We start from the raw sequence: 19,257 nt of genomic DNA, 5'->3' as shown, positions 1-19,257 counted from the left end.
AAAACAAGTACACACACATGTGTTTGTGCATGCATAAAAAAAAGTATATGTGATGGCGTTGCATGGGTACAACCTCATTCATCCAGTTCATCTTTTTAACCAATAGGAATGAAGGACAGGAAAAAGGAAGAAGGAAGGTTGAGGTTAATGTGAAAACATCAACAAACATCAAAAGACAAAAACATCTACAGTAGATTTTCAGCAAAAAGTTTGCTCAACTTGCTGCCATGCTGCTAAGAGTGATGCAGGAGGATACCAGGGTGTTGCTACAAGGTTGCTAAAATAACCTAAATGGGGTTGCTAGAAATTTCTAGGGCATTCCAGGGTTGTTACCAGGTTGATCTGGGTGGTTGCTAGGGATTTTATTGAACAAAATAAAAAAAGATCTGCAGAACAGCATGCTCAACAAGCATCATTTGTGATTAAATACATGGAGAGATTCAACACTTTGGGCTTGTTTAAAACAACTTGATGACAGCATCATCAACGAATGAGAACAAAGAAGGGAAACCGACTGGCAAGAGAATAGAAATGTTTGCCATTCTCTTACAGGTGCCAGCAGGTTACATAATCAGCCAGTGGTCATGAAGAAAACATCAGCCGTTCGGAGGAACACCTCACTATTGGTTAAGCATACGGTGATGCACATCTGATGTCACGCATACAAGCATGCTTATGTGTGCCGCAGGGGGTGCGGCGGTGTCGGTTCAAACAAAAGGATAGCTTAGGTACTCGCCAAGTACCCAAACGGTAGGAAAATTCATTCTTGCATCTATTCTCTCTCGCCTTCTCCTACTATAAATAAAGCATCTGCACTGTGGGGTGAATTATGTAACTGCTGCTCAATGAAGTAGAGAGATGCGGGGGAACATGGGAAGAAAAGGGGGAGGGTACAGCGGTTGGGTGATTGGGGTCGTCAGTACAAATTAGTTCCAGACCCCCAACTCACCAAATCTGCCCCGATTGAGTAAAAGTACTGAAGCGACACACACGTGCAGACCGCTGTCTGTGTATACTGTATGTGACATGTGTATGACGTGCGCTTAATGCATGCGTGTAAAAATACAGGCACACATGAAGATTTCTGCTTAGCAACAGTGGTGAGACGTGCTCGCTTCCTGTGAAAACTGCTTCAGCACCAGAGAAATGCAGTCGAAGTATAAAAAAGAAAGAGACAGACTGAGAGGGAGAGAGAGACTGAGACGGGGGGAAGGAAGGAAAGATGGAAGGATGAAAAAGAGGAAATGTAAAGGTAACGGAGGGGGAGGGAGAGTCATCTGACCTTTTGCAGCAAAAGACACATCTGCCAGAATGCACCAAAAGACAGGACAGACTCAGGAGACACGCAAGCAACAAGGTACAAAAGAGGAAGTGTGAGAGGAGGAGACCCAGAAGAAACATTACATCATTAATATTAATTGAATAAATAATAGCAAGTGTGGATAAGAAACTGTATATGTAAAATACATACATGTAAAGGGATAGTTCACCCAAAAATGAAAATCCTGTCATTATGTTTCACTCTCAAGTTGTTACAAATATAAATGTCTTTGTTCCAATGAACACGAAGGAAGATATTTTAAAGGAATGTTTGTTACCCCACCGATCATGAGCTCCATTCACTTCCATAGTATTCTTTTATCCTACTATGGAAGTGAATGGGGCTCATGATCCTCAAAATATCTTCCATCGTGTTCATCAGAACAAATACATTTATACTTGTAATAAAATGAAAGTAAGAAATGTTGTATTTTGAGTGAACTATTACTTAACCTAAATCCTGAAAATGTCCTCCATTACTAAAGTGTTTTAGTTTAATGCACAAATTGCATGATTTCTCTCATTCAACAGGAAATGTTGTGTTGAGTCAATTTATTTTAGCTTATTTAAATCTCTGGATTTAAAAATGTTACCCATCATGCATTGCAGCATTAAATGCTACTGTTATGTGAGTGTTGTTTTGCTGTCTGTTGTCTTTATTTACACTACTGCAGTTTGTTTTTGTTATCATTGTTGTTTATTATTTTGTGCTGAAGTTAAGAGCTCATCTTTTCACTTCATGAGATTTCATTACTGTCACCATTATTGAGATTTGTGTGTTGAGGTCTCTGTAGCCTTTGTTTTACTTGATGTTACCTTTGCTTTGCCAGGTGGCCTCTTTTTTGACAGACAAAGATTGTGGAGTTCTCTTAACATTACAAGTTTTATGAAATTATGTTAAAAAAAGACGTGTGAAATAACATTTCTCATTGTTAACTGATCATTTGTAGAAGAGGAAATGTTTATCTAACAAGAATATATCCAGTGAACAAAAAATGTAGATTTAACTTAAAGTTACTTGCTTGTTTAACACGGCTTAAGTGCTTAAAAAAGAAAAAGAAAAGATTTATTGCCTAATGCAACAATTAAAAAATGTATAAATATCGGCCACTGCAATATACAGTCCATCATTAGTATGGACTGGCCATCTAACCGGGTTTACCCTGCCTGCATCCTACCTGCTACAGAGGGGTTGGAGAATTGATGAATCTTTTAAACTTTAATTTCTCTATATTAACCAATATTAATGATTGTGCATTTGCAAAATGTATTTATTTACACCTTACATTTATGCATAGACATTAATCAGTATGAGTGTTCCCTGTGTTTGACCCCATGACCTTTTGCGATGTTAACGCAATGCTCTACCACTAAGCTATGCAGGTGCATGACTGAAATGCTAACGTTGAAACTGCAATGAACATGCTTTTTTTATATAAATAAAACTAAATCTGAATATAAATCTATATAAAAGTCTAAATATATAACGCAGCAAGATAAAAACGTTGTTACTATAATCACTAAAAACTGTTAAAAAAACTAAACCTACAAATACTACAGTAACACACTCAGTGTTCTCTGTATCAATACTAATAAGAAAATCTTAACATGAAACCGAGGTGAAGGAGAGGTTGTCTGTATTGGTGTGTCCCTCGAGAAACTCATTAGGGCACTGAAACAGCTGGGTGTGCAGCTGTGATCCACTACTGTCCTGCACAACATCTGAGCCTCATAAATCCTGATTTAAACATGAGCATTTGTTCACTCGCACAAACACACACACACATGCACACACACACACACATGCACATTTCCCACAGGAAAACCCATTTTAAGAAGAGTATGACTATTGATCCCGCTGTATCCCCAAATCTGCTCATTTACCTTGATGAGGAATCAATCGAACACAGTCCGTCCCTGCAACACACACACACACACAGTCATACATTAACACCTCTATACATTTATATTTCACACATTTAAATTCTACATTAACATTTCATAGTAATGCTTTAATCGCACATCGATTCTTGAACTATTGATGATTTTTATAATAAACTACATACTATTTAAAGTGACAAAATTCGAGATTAAGATTTACATGATGCCCACCTGTCTGAGTAATAGGAATCCATGTAGTCATGTGTCCTTTTCTTGTTCCTACAAAGAGAGAGCAGCAAACAAACACATTATAATTTGTCCAGATTAAGCAGAACAGCAAGTATTAACATTAGAGATGCACCGACTGGATTTTTCTGTTGGTGTGACCTGCCGATACCGATTTAGGGTTAAGGTTTACTGGGGATGTGTTTAACGTTGCGTTGCGCTGCATAGATCTGCATATGAGATTAGTACCATGATTTAAAAGCAAAGAAGTCACGCAACCTTACATAAATATATTATACAACATGGATCTATTTGCACAACATGCAAAACAAGTTATGTACTGGACCGAAATTTTAACTCACGTTGTGGATGCGCACCATAATAACAGCACGCTTTAAAACACATCTGTGAAAATGTGTTGTTTTTGAGATGTGTGCCCTTAAATGCAAATGAGCTGATGAAATGGAAACATTGATCGCCATAATGGTGGTTTGTTGAAATTGAAACTCAACTGTGATGTCAATTATTTTCTCTCTTGCTCTCTCTCTGCACTAAATGGCATTGCCGTGGTTGGACTCGCTACCTACGTCACAATACAGGCAAAATCTGAATGACCTATTTTTTATCTTTTCACATTTTCTAGGTTGATAAAAGTACTGGGGACCCAATTATAGCACTTAAACATGAAAAAAGTCAGATTTTCATGCGATGACCCCTTTAATACCATGTAAAAACTGAGGCAAACAAAGGTTGTGCAATGCTTATTATATGACATACAGTAGTGAATAGATCAAGGAACTGTGTTATTTATAACAAAGTTTATATTACAAAGCACAAGATTGACTGAGCATATTAAATGTTTGTGTTATTATAAATAACAAAAAGTGTATTCGATTTTCTACAACCCAAGCAGAAACGTCATAGTCAGAGAACGAACAGTAGGGGGCGCACATTAAAATACAGTATGTGTGTTGTAAGGAGTGAGAAGTGTGTTAGCATTGCTCACCCCGGGGTCCACTCGTTGCCCTCGGGAGGGTGTGGTTGTGTAACCATGGCAATTGGTGTCGTGTGAGGCGTAAACGGGCTACTGATGAGGATATTTCCAGGATGAGGCACTCTCTGTGGTGTGCTTAAAATCTACAATAAAGACAGAAGAAAAGATGAACAGAGGATATGCAAATTACACCTGAAGGTGTTTAATGGTGTGTTAGTTCAATGCATGCATCTACAAAATTAATTTGCTTTTATTGAGGCAAAATTGTAAAAATATGGCTGCATATTGCACAATAACAGGAAAATACTTTATTCCAGCAAGCATTTACCATGCAGAAAAGCACACACATTTGTGAACTGCATTTAAGATGTATTGTTTGCGAAATTCATTTTAACATGGTGGTCAATTATTATCATCTCTAAAAACTCCACTCATAAAAAAGCCTTTAAGAACAAAACAAACTGTGATTGATTGATTTCAGTCGATGTGGGAAGCTCTTAGCCAGTTTATGCTACTAAAAGCACCATCACCTGCTAATATAGATGCTGATGGATACTACACAATCACGTGGGCAAAAAGAGTATATTGCCATAAATTATTCATGGCCGTGTATTTACTATTTTTATAATAATAAAAATGGAGGCAGTGATGTTTCCTGTCTGATGCTAAGATTTTTAACACACAGCATTTGAGCAATCCCATGCAAATGTCAACCTTATCATAAATAAAGGTTTTACCAAAATTGTTTAACCATACTGATATTTCAATATTTGGTGGCTTAAATACCAATGTGATGTCTAGGTTTTCAAGCATTTCATTCCATAGTTGTGTAAGTGCAGCTTTCAGAGTTGTCCCATCCATAATGTTGTTTCTTTCTCATAAATTTGCATATGAAAATTCTAATAAAATATATTTTTTATTATTTTATTATTAAAATAAAATAATTTTATATTATATTATATTATATTATATTATATGTTTTTTGAAGAGCTGTGCCTTCTGCATTTCTTGTTTTGTTATTATTGCTTCTGGTTTGTGCATTTTAATTCACAGAAATCCTACATGTTGTCTCCAAAACTTCCAACATCTATAACACATATGGGCAATTCCATGCAAATGTCAACAATAAAAAGTAAAATGTTTATCCAAAGTTTTTAACCATACTGATATATTAGATGTAAATATTTGGTGGTTACCCATGTAATGTCTCTGTTAAAGATTTTAAAGCAATTTTTTATTATTTTCAATAGTTAAGTAAGTGCAAATTTCAAAATTGTCTTGTCCAAAATGGCAAAATGTTACGTCCTTAACATTGTTTCTTCCTCATAAATGTGCACCCGAAAATTAAAATACAATAAATATTATTTGTTCTTGTAGAGCCGTCCCTTCTCCATTTTTCGCAGGGGGCGGGGGGTATTATTGCTTCTGGCTTGTGCATTTTAATTCACAGAATTCCTATATGTTGTGCCTAAAAACTTGTGTCCTTATTAGTAGGTTTGCAAAATTCCAGGAATTTTCAAGGCTGGAAACTTTCCATGAAAATTAATGGGAATATATGGAGATTCATGGAATTATTAAACAGAAAAATTTAAGAGTTGCCTATAACAGGGAATTTTAATGTAGTTTCAAAAACATCTTTTTTTTTAAAGAAATTTCAGTTCGATTTCTACCCTGCAAATACATACAGCACACTGCTTACTGAAGGGCCATTGAGACCACACCCCCTGCATGTACTTGCATTCCTCCATAACATGCACAGACAATATAGTTATATATAAATGTAGTTATATAGTTAATATATATTTAGTTTATATAAATGTCCCTAAATTTTCAAATAATTCCCATAAATTCCTGTTAAGTTTCCAATTTGGAATATTTCCCCAGATTAAGTTCCCAATGGAAAGTTTCCGGAAATGTATCCAGAACAAGCAAAATAAACAATACGTAGATTACCCAGGAAACCAAAACATTTGTTATTTTCGATGAGGTATTTGTTTAAGAGTTCAGTTTAGCCTCTAGTCAGACCATTAAACAAACAGAAACAAGAAGTAAAGTTCGTTGCGTCCGATGAAACGGTCTATAGTGCTGTAAGGTTCTCTCTAAAAACATGAATTTCCACCTGTTCCCTCACAACTTTCAGTAATTCATTGCTTTCTCACTGCTAACCTGAATCTCTCCAAATATGTTAGTGTGCTACAACCTCTAGGGAGAACAAACGGGGCCGTCTACAGAAGCAAGGCAGTCCTCATCCATCCCCACTGAAGTTCAAGAGATAAATCTTGCTATTTCAGGAATGACATAGTGCCATACTACTGCATCATGCATTTTGAGTACACTATGTACATGTTCTGTATGCACAGAATACTGTATCCCACAATGCAATGCGCTTAACCTAATTGCCCATGTACAAGGCGCTGGATAATAACATAACATTTCTTAATTTAAGAGAGCATGAGAGATTATCAGAAATAACTGGAAACCAGTAATTTGATGAATTAAACATAATGGTCAGCAGAATTTATGATATATGTTGCACATTGTTTTACATACTATTTGCAAAACAGCAGTACGCACTAAGCTCCAATCACAGCCTCTTTCTCTCATTCCTTTAATTTTTTTTAAAATAAAGAAAAGTTTATACGTGTTAAGTTATTTTTGGAGGCATTATTTGACAGGAGAGGAGAGGACATGAAAGTACAGGGTAGAGAGAGGTGTACGGGTCCGGTAAGTGACCTCCAGCCGGAAATCGATCTCGGGTCACCGAAAGCACGTCTGCGCCAAATGTAGGAGCACTGCCCACTATATCACCGGCTCCGACCATATCAACTTTTCTCTCATATCCAGGTAACATTGAGTGTGAATGATACAAGTGTGCGTGTATTTGTGAGATTTCTACTCAGTCAGAAATATGTGTTTGTGCTCTCTCTAATGAGCGATTAAGAGTCTTAACAGGGGTCTCTCATGCCGAAATAAGTTCATTAGCAGAAGTGCTGGCAAACAGCACAGTTCTGTTCTTCTTTATACCACAAGCGTATTTGTTCAAGCCCAGTCCTTCTGCTCCACCTTTAAACAAGCGTTATAAATATTAAAGGTAAAGTGGGTCATTTTGCAAACACTAAATCAACAGGTACAAATAATGACAAGTTTAAACAAGTTTCCCAAACACTCCTACTGCCCTTTATACCCAGCCATCTAACTCATAGTGGAGCCTGCAATTAATGTTAACAGATGTTTACACAATATCTTCAAAAAGTCAATCTATGGAGTGTACATACCGTATTGTTGTCTACTAAAGTGAGATAGCAGTCTTTTAACATCAACATATCAATTCTTCAAGGTCCTTCTAATAACTTCTGAAGTCCCTCTCATTTCCTAAACAAAACTTTGCTTTCATCTTTTTAGTATTGTTCCTTTTGCTCGATCAGTGCAGTTGTACAAACATCTAATTTTTCTATCCCCATCTGTCATCTATTGTCCATGTACAGCAGACACAAGCACTTGCTTTATTGAGGCAGAATGTTCTTTAAGGACATGTCTGCCCTCTTCAGGCCACAATGTGAACTGCAGAATGAAATGTTACATACAGTACTAGTTATGAGGTCAAGTTAGTGCAAAAAAGTTTTTTTTGGTAATATTTTGCTACAGTTAGGACTCGCAATTAATATTCAAATATATACCATATATTTCATTCTGCTGACGATATAAAAAACAACAACTGTAAATAATCTTATAATTATGATGCACTTTCGATTCGTTTTTTTTTATGAAGGGGCAAAAAAACATTTCAAAACGGCATCAACAGTTAATTTGTGTCATCAAATAAATATGTTAATGTTTTATTTTATTTCTTACTTATTGAAAAAGGTGTGAGGAATGCTTTAAATTATATCACTTCGTTCATTTCAACACAAATATTGTGATAAATATATTATGGTTTAGTCGTTAGTGCTATTAGATATGTTTAGCTAAACTGCCCAACCCTAGGTTATTTGCTGTTTTGTGCCTGTTTGCATGTTTAAACACAGTAGTCTTATGTGTTGCTGTGACACTAACCATCTGGGCTCCCACATTGGAATTGACCGTTCCTAGTGTGATCTTGGAGGCTGGGCTGTAGCTGGATGGTGTTACCAGAGAAATGTTGCCTGCAAAACATAAACACAATGAGATTAATGTGACTTCATGGAAATATTAATTTGGACAGTTTCAGTTTCTTGGAATAATTTATAATCAATATAAAAGATCTACACCTGCTAGGAAGGGCACTGTGTCAACTGAGAAAAGACGAACTCATACATAAAAATATATATATTTGAGTGTAGAGCGATGACATTTCTACATTCCTCATCATGTCTGAAACAAATACTTTAGCTGCCAGTGTATAACAGTGTTTTCAGTGTAGTTCAGTCATAAATAAACCCCACAGAAGTGACTGTTGTTTGGATATGAACAAGAAGAGGTTACAGTGTGGCAACTTTGGGTGAGGCATAGTTGGAAGGATCCTAAAATTTGAATTCTGTGGTGTCTTTTGAATGTAGATGCAAATCACTGAAAGATTGCGGCATATCAAATGCAAAGTCATGCAAATGAGCCTTGCAATTACGTACAACCGCACATTCACGCAAGAGGGTGAACACACCCTGCACTGTCTGAATGAGACGACACATGCCAAAAACTCCCACTCAGTGCATGCCTGCTAACTTACAAACATGCATCTCTGCCCTGAAATGAATAAAGACTTCCAGACCTCTGCATCACAGCAGACTTTACCAGCCTGTCCTGTGGTTATTAAGGCGCACTCACACTATCCAAACCAAACCGCGCTCAGCGCGTTTGACACCCAAAACCTGGTTTGTTTGACTAGTGTGATCGCTCTGTTCCGCGCCCTGGCGCGGATTCGTTAATCGCGCCGCGGCCGGATTGCAGAGGTGGGCCGGAGCGCAGTTCACTTGGGCTCAGGCGCGGAAGGCTGTAGTCTGAGCGCGATTCAAAAGGTGAAGATGTCAGTTGCGCGACCACTCACCTTCATCTGCCTTCGTAAAAACATTTTGTTTTGAGCAGCCGGGTTACGTGAATGTCCGAGCTGCACATGTGACAGATCAACTAAGCAATATTATGACATGTGAAAGGCTGTCTGTAATCGCGCACCAAACGATTTCGAATAAAAAACACTTATCATTACAGTGGGTTCCAGTGTTAAGAGAGCACTTTGCTTCCTGCTTTTTTCAAAACAATCGCATCTTAATTACGAAAGCGCGCCCGGACTCGGATCAATAAAATGTACAGTGTGAGCACCTGGGGGAGTAGGGAGGGGTGACAATCGCGCTGGGGCATAGTTTGGTTTGGTTTGGATAATGTGAGTGCGCCCTAAGAGACTTTAAGTCTGGATATGTATAAAACTATTCTGAAACAAATATAGGCAATGCAATATCATGCCACACTCATATAGCTTTTGTTTTGATTAAAAGACACACACTCAAAAAAAAAAAACTTTGCTGTTTCCATAGACATGCAGCCGCTTATTTAAGTTTGGATTCATTTGAACTAAGCGAGTTTAAGAACAGTCTTGAACATGTTGGATTCTCAGCAAAGAGGTCAATCTGTGACATTTAGATTAGTGAAATGTGTTTGCCTTTCAATTTAGAGTTCACGCTACAGCAATCCCACGCGACAGCTAGCCCACGCGACAGCTAGTCTATGCGACGCGGCAACGTGTCTACGTGACGCGGCAACGTGTCTACGTGATGTGGCAATGTGTCTACGTGACAACGTGTCTATGCTTGCGTCCGTGCTCTCCAGCGATTACATGTTCATTTACAGTGCAAAAGAATAGAACACAACATAGTATGACCACCGGCTAACACAAACATTATGCGGCAACTACCATTAAAAACAACTAGCCCATGCGACAACGAGCCCATGCGACAACGAGCCCATGCGACAACTACCATTAAAAACAGCTAGCCCATGCAACAGCATGCGACAACGAGCACATGCGACAACGAGCCCATGCGACAACGAGCCCATGCGACAACTACCATTAAAAACAGCTAGCCCATGCAACAACATGCGACAACGAGCACATGCGACAATGAGCCCATGCGACAACTAGCCCATGCGACAACTACCATTTAAAACAACTAGCCCATGCGACAAGAGCCCATGCGACAAGAGCCCATGCGACAACTACCATTAAAAACAGCTAGCCCATGCAACAGCATGCGACAACGAGCACATGCGACAACAAGCCCATGAGACAACGAGCCCATGCGACAACTACCATTAAAAACAGCTAGCCCATGCAACAGCATGCGACAACGAGCCCATGCGACAACTAGCCCATGCGACAACAAGCCCTACCATTAAAAACAATGGTAACAACCATTAAAACAGCTAGCCCATGCAACACCATGCGACAACGAGCCCATGCGACAATGAGCCCATGCGACAACTAGCCCATGCGACAACTAGCCCATGCGACAAGTTGACAAACGTGTCTACGCGACATGAATAGAACGCGACAACGCGTCTATGCGACAACGTGTCTACGCGACAACGTGTTTATATTTGCGTTCATGCTCTCCACACATAGTGTGACCACCGACTAACACAAACATCATGCCCCAACTACCATTAAAAATGACAAATACATTACAATATTGGCTTTGGGCTTGACTCTCAATTAAAATGTGGTCAAGGACCCATGCATACCTGAAACAGGCCAAGTTACTAAAAATGACCCAAACAGAGAACATTAGCAGGTCAATATGTTTTTGATATGACTGGCTATGCTGACATGGACTCACACGGGTGACTGAATCTAGGGTAAGTTTAGGGTTTAAAAATACTTCTAAGCATCATAATATATGCATTTTATGATATAAAAACACAGTAGCTAGTGTTATAAACCTATCCAGAGCAGATGTACAGCAGAATAATCTGCGGCAGCAGGTCTGTGGTGTCTGAAGGCCCTCTGTGTGAGAATGTGTCAGTGCCGCATGCTCTTTAAAGCAACAATGAGAAAAGCCACATTAGAATACAGCTGAGCAGCAGCCTGGCACACACACACACACACACACACAAAATGTTTGTTTTACATTACAATCATACAAACACATACTATACAGCATGGACATATATAAAAACATATATAACAGTGTTAAGACATGACTTCTGTGGAACAAGCAAAAGAAGACAGACATACATACATACAAACAAACAAACTGTAACTTCCTGGGGTGGCCCATATGGACGCCAGCACTACACAACTCAAAACCACATCAGTGCCTGAGAAACATCTCCAGATACCAAACAACTGCACCCATGTACTCACTCTGACAAACACGTTTGAAATAAAAATACAAACCTCCTGAAATAAAACTATCAATTCATTAAACATATAGAGTTGCCAGACATGCACAAAGTCAACCTCCAAATTCCAAATGTACCTGTTTGTTTCCGAAGTGGGAGAACGAGTACTTCCATACTTCTCACCTTTAACTATTTCCCTACTGATGAAAAGTCCAAGTTCGAGTCCCAGAAAGAGACTGGGACGCCCCCAAACTAACCCTCCCCCTGAACAGAGGAACTTCCTTAGTGACTGAGAGAGAGAGAGAGAGAGAGAGAGAGAGAGAGAGAGAATTTCCCTCCGCGTGCCATCCAGAGACACATGCAGGTTTACCAGCTGCTCCTACACAATATTTGAATGCAATGAAGCGCAAAGGGAGGGGGAGAGAGAAAGAGCGAGAGAAAATAGAGATGCAGGATTTACCTGAAGAGGAGTGGAGAGCATATTTCAAAGCCGCCTAGCAGGCTGGGATCTGCTGTCCCCCTCTCGCTCTCTCTCTCTCACTCTCTCTACCCCTTTTGTTACCATTCAGTGGAAACTTGAGAGGCTCGACAGGCATTGCCGAGCGAGCGCAGAGGGAGTCCACCCATCCACACGTGGACTTTCACCCATGCCGGGTGTGAAACTCGCTCACGGTAGGCGCATTCAATGAAAGCGTGTTGCTGCCTGCAGCGGGATTCCCTGTCTCTAAGCACACGCGCAGATGGTCGAATTCCCACTGCTAAGGGGGATCGCTCTGAGAATGACCGGGGAATGGGCGCTCGCTTGCTCTGGCCTGATCTGAGAGCAGTGGAAAGCCCCAGAGAGTAGGAAAGCTGAATAGATGTGTAGCTGCACAATGAAGCAGCCCGAACACATGTCCACACTGTAATAGTGTGAACCGGTAGCCGGATTAGCACTCACATGAGCTGTAATGGACAACTGCATATATGCATGATTAAAATTTCACCTGTTATATGAATGATGGGTGCTAAACAGTGAATTAACATGTATTCAAATGATCAACTGGCTTGACACGAAAGCTTTATTAATAAGCAGCTTAAAGATACACCAAAATTTCAGTCTTCACGTATTAAACTGGGGCAGGTGAAAGCAATTTGCTAATAAGATGTATGATGCTGGCTGATCCATACGTGAACCAATCCAAGGATATGGTGCAATTAGAAACTATTTCCTGAACATTTACTATTTAATGGCATAACAGCACACTTTCAGTTTGAACATGGCCATTAAATGACAATAAAAGTTTACTGCCTGCCAGTAATTACCTGGGATTTTCTTCACTACTACCTTACTAAAACTAAAAACATCATGGCGTATGTCATTCTGAGTAAGAAAATCTGACTTTTAAACTCAAATAATTTCTGAATGTATTTATTTCTGGTTAATGTTAAGGCATGACACACATGTTCGGTTACCTTTGGTGAGGTTTTGGTTCAGAAAGACCTTGAGATCTCCACACAGAGCTGCAGCGCCAACCTGAAATGGGGAAGAGATTTGGAAAGTGAATCAAGTTTCAGTTCACAGAAAGTGAATCAGTAGAATCACTTTCATTTACTATACCATACTGTAAACAAGTACTTGGACACACTTAAAATGGATCACTTGTAAGAAACTGGTCACCAACTAATTTTAATGCATGTCAAGTCAATAGAATCTAATACAGGTCTCCCAGCATAGTAACTACAGATGAGGGCTTTCACATCTACACTGTCAGAATTGGGTATAAAAACTTGTTCCACTGCGTGGTATGACTCGGTATGGCACGATTCGGCTCACTTTACTTTGGCATGGTTAACTTTCCACTGCAGTTAGCATCGCTTTAAAGTGGGTGGGATTATAAACGTATCGCTACATGGGAGTTTGAGAACTCGTACAACAAAGTGCAGAAGACAACATCACTATGCATTTATTGCATTTAGCATTGACGCTAGAAGTGACGATTCTTGCAGTGATCTGCAAGTGACCCGCGGTGCGTTTGCGACATTCTGAAAAGTTGGAATGTTTTTAACTCGATGCAGTGCTAACATGACTGGAAAAAACGAGTGCCTCGCTTCCATTATGAACACGCATACCGCGTGCCTACATTTGAAATAACAAACTTGAGCGCGCAAAAGATGCGAAATGTGAATCGCCCCTTACATGTCATGTTTTAGTATCGGCATGCACCAATTTTTTTTAAGGGGGCACAGTGTGCATAGCTTGCAGAAATTTGTGCATACACAGACATCAAACGAAATATTATAGAGCTTTCAGTCTTTTCCTTGGCACCTACATTACTAACAATTTGAGCACCCCTGCCTTCATGCAAAAACCTCCAAAATAAAAGTGTTGACTAACTTTCATGTCAAATACTATCAGAATAATGACATATTGGTATCATATTTACATAAAACAGCATGTTTAATTTATTTAAGTTTTAATAAATGACTTGTTTAATTGCATTTTGCACAACAACTGCATTATCCTATAAAATTAATGTAATTTTAAATTCATAAAGTATATAAACAACAAAAAATACATAAGCTATAGCCACAAAAAATTGTGGATAAAATTATTAGAGGAACAGATTTTTGCATTAAATTTGACCTCATTTGTGAGCATGTGTGATTCCGCGAACTTTGGCGTTGTACCAAGAAGACGAAGGTAAACTGCACATTACCGTATTGGGGTTTGGAAATGTTGTTAGCGTTTCTTATACGTTTTAATTCCTCAGATAGCAAAATGCAGCAGCCAAGAGCTCGTGAGCATGTAACACGATCAAGACACTATAAAAACGGCAGCACAGAATTGATAATATTGTGCATATTAAACAGATTAAAAGTCAAATAACAGATTAATGGACGCTTCTTTGATTTTGAGGTTGCATGCAAAATTCATTTGGCACAAAAAACCAAGGGGGCATGTGCCTCTGAGTATCGGTACGGCTTGAAACATCAACCGAGATGGTACAAAAAAAGTACCAGACACTACGTACTGTACAAAGTGGAAACAATGGCTGTCGCGGTAACCGCAATCCTGTATTACCGCGTGACTGACAAGCCAACAGCATGGATGACAAGCAACCGCAACAAGCGCAAGTTGCGTTCACGTTAAATTCATGAAGCTATGCACTTCTTGTTTTAAACATACAAATAAAATAAAGGTCAAAGAAATTGGCAAGAGTTAAGAGAGTAATTTGTTTTTCGTAAATTTTTCAATTTAAAATGTAATACTAGGCTATTTATATTTCGTTAAATCATACAGTGAATGTATGAAAAGCTTTGAGCAAATGAAACTGAAATGACATCGTCTGCCTCTAAATGCAGTTTTAAAGTTTAAAATAATTTTAATTTACTTTAATTGATCAACACAAATACAAAGTGCCATAATAGAACTGATTGATCAGCAAAATTAACTAAAAAACTTTAAAGGTTTTATATTTGTGTATCTGCAGTGTCCACACCATGGATGAGCGAGCCAATGTAACGCCGGTGGCTTAACTGACTAAACATTGACTTTCACCTGTCCTGGGCATTTAAATATACAAGTTTTTCAATCAACAATATCTGCATGAAACTTTATAAACATGATGATCATCTACTGACTGTTTTAGCACGTCCTCTACGTTATTACGGAGAGTCTGCTTCAATAACGGCATTTTGATCGCTCCGCGTAAGCTAAACATTTTCGTTCTGTACTGTGTCGCATATATTTCTACATATTTTCAACACAGGAACACACAGGATATAACCAATATCAATAAGTTGTTATGTATAGCATTTAAGCTTGTTCTGAAATGACGACAAAATCTAAATGACTGAAAAGGATCTCTTCAACTTAATTTAGCCTAAATAATGATTCATTCTTTTTCATACTTTATAGATACACGTTCATTTATCCACTAAAATATTATATACAGTATTGTTCAAAATAATAGCAGTACAATGTGACTAACCAGAATAATCAAGGTTTTTAGTATATTTTTTATTGCTACGTGGCAAACAAGTTACCAGTAGGTTCAGTAGATTCTCAGAAAACAAACAAGACCCAGCATTCATGGTGTGCGCGCTCTTGGGGCTGTGCAGTTGGGCAATTGGTTGAGGGGGGTGTGTTCAAAAAAATAGCAGTGTCTACCTTTGACTGTACAAACTCAAAACTATTTTGTACAAAAAAAAATTTTTTCTGGGATTTAGCAATCCTGTGAATCACTAAACTAATATTTAGTTGTATGACCACAGTTTTTTAAAACTGATTGACATCTGTGTGGCATGGAGTCAACCAACTTGTGGCACCTCTCAGCTGTTATTCCACTCCATGATTCTTTAACAACATTCCACAATTCATTCACATTTCTTGGTTTTGCTTCAGAAACAGCATTTTTGATATCACCCCACAAGTTCTCAATTGGATTAAGGTCTGGAGATTGGGCTGGCCACTCCATAACATTAATTTTGTTGGTTTGGAACCAAGACTTTGCCCGTTTACTAGTGTGTTTTGGGTCATTGTCTTGTTGAAACAACCATTTCAAGGGCATGTCCTCTTCAGCATAGGGCAACATGACCTCTTCAAGTATTTTAACATATGCAAACTGATCCATGATCCCTGGTATGCGATAAATAGGCCCAACACCATAGTAGGAGAAACATGCCCATATCATGATGCTTGCACCTCCATGCTTCACTGTCTTCACCCGGTACTGTGGCTTGAATTCAGAGTTTGGGGGTCGTCTCACAAACTGCCTGTGGCCCTTGGACCCAAAAAAAACAATTTTACTCTCATCAGTCCACAAAATGTTCCTCCATTTCTCTTTAGGCCAGTTGATATGTTCTTTGGCAAATTGTAACCTCTTCTGCACATGCCTTTTTTTTAACAGAGGGACTTTGCGGGGATTCTTGAAAATAGATTAGCTTCGCACAGACGTCTTCTAACTGTCACAGTACTTACAGGTAACTCCAGACTGTCTTTGATCATCCTGGAGGTGATCATTGGCTGAGCCTTTGCCATTCTGGTTATTCTTCTATCCATTTTGATGGTTGTCTTCCGTTTTCTTCCACGTCTCTCTGGTTTTGCTCTCCATTTTAAGGCATTGGAGATCATTTTAGCAACAGCCTATCATTTTTTGCACCTCTTTATAGGTTTTCCCCTCTCCAATCAACTTTTTAATCAAAGTACGCTGTTCTTCTGAACAATGACTTGAACGACCCATTTTCCTCAGCTTTCAAATGCATGTTCACAAGTGTTCATCCTTCAATAGGGCCACCTGATTCACACCTGTTTCTTCACAAAATTGATGACCTCAGTGATTGAATGCCACACTGCTATTTTTTTGAACACACCCCTTTCAACTAATTCAACTAATTGCCCAATTGCACAGCCTTAAGAGCGTGCATATCATGAATGCTGGGTCTCATTTGTTTTCTTTGAATCTACTGAACCTACTGGTAACTTGTTTGCCACGTAGCAATAAAAAAATGTACTAAAAACCTTGATTATTCTGGTTAGTCACATTGTACTGCTATTATTTTGAACAATACTGTATAGCTGTAGTATAGCTTGTGTTAATCTTTTTCCCATAAGGGAAAAGACATCAGGGTTCCCACACCTTAGTTAACTTCAAATTCAATTACATTTTCAAGGACTTTCCAGGTCCAATACCCTCAAATTCAATAACTAAATGTGGGGACACATTTCAAGTGAGAGCAAGGTTACATCGTGTTACCTTTAAGATACATTGTAACAGTTCCCTTTCGAGGGAACGAGTGCTGCGTCACTGCGGTGACACTTTGGGGACGCCTTCAGGGGTAAGTGTGTCTGAATGTGTATATCAAATTCAACCAATGGAGAGGCATAACGACAAAGACAGGGTGACGCGGGAGCCAGGAAGTATATCGCTATCTGAAATATTGCTAAAGACGGCTTTAAAGGGACGAAGGAAGTATAGCAAGAGAGACCCAGCGTCTCGTTCTCTTCTCAGGGAACAACAGTTACATACGCAACCCGAGACGTTTTCATGTGTCAAACAAAACTATCCAAAAAAGCATTTTGGTATGAATCAACATTCGCATACAGAAGATATAAGCATTTAAAGCAAACAGTTTAGCACGTGTTCTTAAAAGGCTAGACATTTTATGATATTATCCTACACAGGGAATAATATGCATTTTTTTTCCAGAAAATGTCTTGCATACTATAGATTCAAGCACTTTCAATGACCTGTATCTATGTATGTATATTTTCAAAAACTTCCCAGGGCCTTGAATTTTACCCCCCCAGATTTACAAACTTTCAAGGATTTCAAGGACCCGTGGGAACCCTGAGACATGTAAAACCCTGTGTTTTATCACAGCGCACATCGTGGTTATGGATTTAAATAATAATTTTCCTTTAATAATTTTAATAAATAAAGGTGGTAAAACTGCATACAGCACTCAAAATCACCACAAGGAAATTCCTTCACCGTGACAACCCTAATGGAACCCCCCCCCCCAAAATTAAGCCATACCGAGCCGTACCATGCAATGGAAAGCGTGACAAATGGCTTTTTAAAATCTAATGCAATGACATTTAGTCAATACATTTCTAACTTTTTGGGGCCATTGTATTATAATTAAAATGACTTACAAAACAATTAACAAACCTAACCACAAAATATTAAATGATTTGCATCCAAATTTATGTTCAGGGCCAAATTTCAAGCCATACTAAAATACCGAAAAGCAAGATTGTATTTTAAAAAAAGTTTTGAGTGTATTTGCAGTTATGTTACCATGCTCTCTTTAATATGCACATTTGGTCTGAACCGTCAGTAATGTGTCCCAGAGGGATCAGATCATTGTATCTATAACAGGGTTGTACAGTCTGTAGCGGGATAGACGTCTGTCTCTAGGCTGATAGCACAATATCTCAACACAGCAGAGTATCACCAGAGCCGGCTGCTGCTGTGATAGGTCATAACTTCATAACCTGAGGATGAAAGCTCCATACACTGTTTTCCTGCTGCTAAATTTAGTACAAAATACACAAGCAAATGTACTTCCACAGAAAGTATTTCCTCTTGTTAAAACGATCACGCAAACTCTCTATCAGAAGGCTACATTAAAATCTGTGGTATAAGCCAGCGAAAGACTATGTGAAAATCTATAGTATACAGGCCTTAAAACGGATGAGTAAACAGATGTCGGTTGAGTTTACAGAGACATCTATTCAGAACGGTCGGAGGTCGCAGAGCATGTCACAATGATTTAATCAACGTGGCATCACAGAGGCAGAAACATTTAAAAACGTTTGAGAAACGTGGGCATATGAGAAAAAGCCAGCATGCTTTCCTATGCATACATGCAAAGAAACTACAGATTATATTGCACAGGAAAACTTTATTTTTTTAATTAAATTTAAAGCTTTTAAAAACACCAATGATAAGCTGTCATCATATGTCGTATCTCCAAATCATTATTATAATTAAAGAAGCAGACTCTCTCTTCTAAGACTGGGCGATAAAAAAAATTATACA

At 38.6% G+C, this 19,257-nt stretch overlaps 1 protein-coding gene across 6 annotated transcripts in view; it reads right to left on the bottom strand.

Annotated features, from left to right (window-relative positions):
• Positions 1-19,257, bottom strand: part of tfdp2 (transcription factor Dp-2) — a 48,284-nt gene that overhangs the window by 16,422 nt on the left and 12,605 nt on the right. For 3 of the 6 annotated variants that reach the window (XM_073862762.1, XM_073862760.1, XM_073862761.1), the window contains exons 3-7: positions 13,184-13,244; positions 8,474-8,562; positions 4,433-4,563; positions 3,433-3,480; positions 3,205-3,237 (exon numbers count right to left, since the gene is read on the bottom strand). In XM_073862762.1, the coding sequence (XP_073718863.1) occupies positions 3,205-3,237; positions 3,433-3,480; positions 4,433-4,563; positions 8,474-8,562; positions 13,184-13,244 (362 nt within the window). Of the gene's footprint in view, positions 1-3,204; positions 3,238-3,432; positions 3,481-4,432; positions 4,564-8,473; positions 8,563-11,865; positions 12,016-12,188; positions 12,307-13,183; positions 13,245-19,257 lie in introns of those variants that run through there. The other 3 variants (XM_055195677.2, XM_055195675.2, XM_055195676.2) reach the window with 3 other exon arrangements.

Source organism: Misgurnus anguillicaudatus, chromosome 24 (genome assembly GCF_027580225.2).
Source record: "Misgurnus anguillicaudatus chromosome 24, ASM2758022v2, whole genome shotgun sequence".
Classification (NCBI taxonomy): Eukaryota; Metazoa; Chordata; class Actinopteri; order Cypriniformes; family Cobitidae; genus Misgurnus; species Misgurnus anguillicaudatus.
This window is presented reverse-complemented; position numbering and strand designations above follow the sequence as displayed.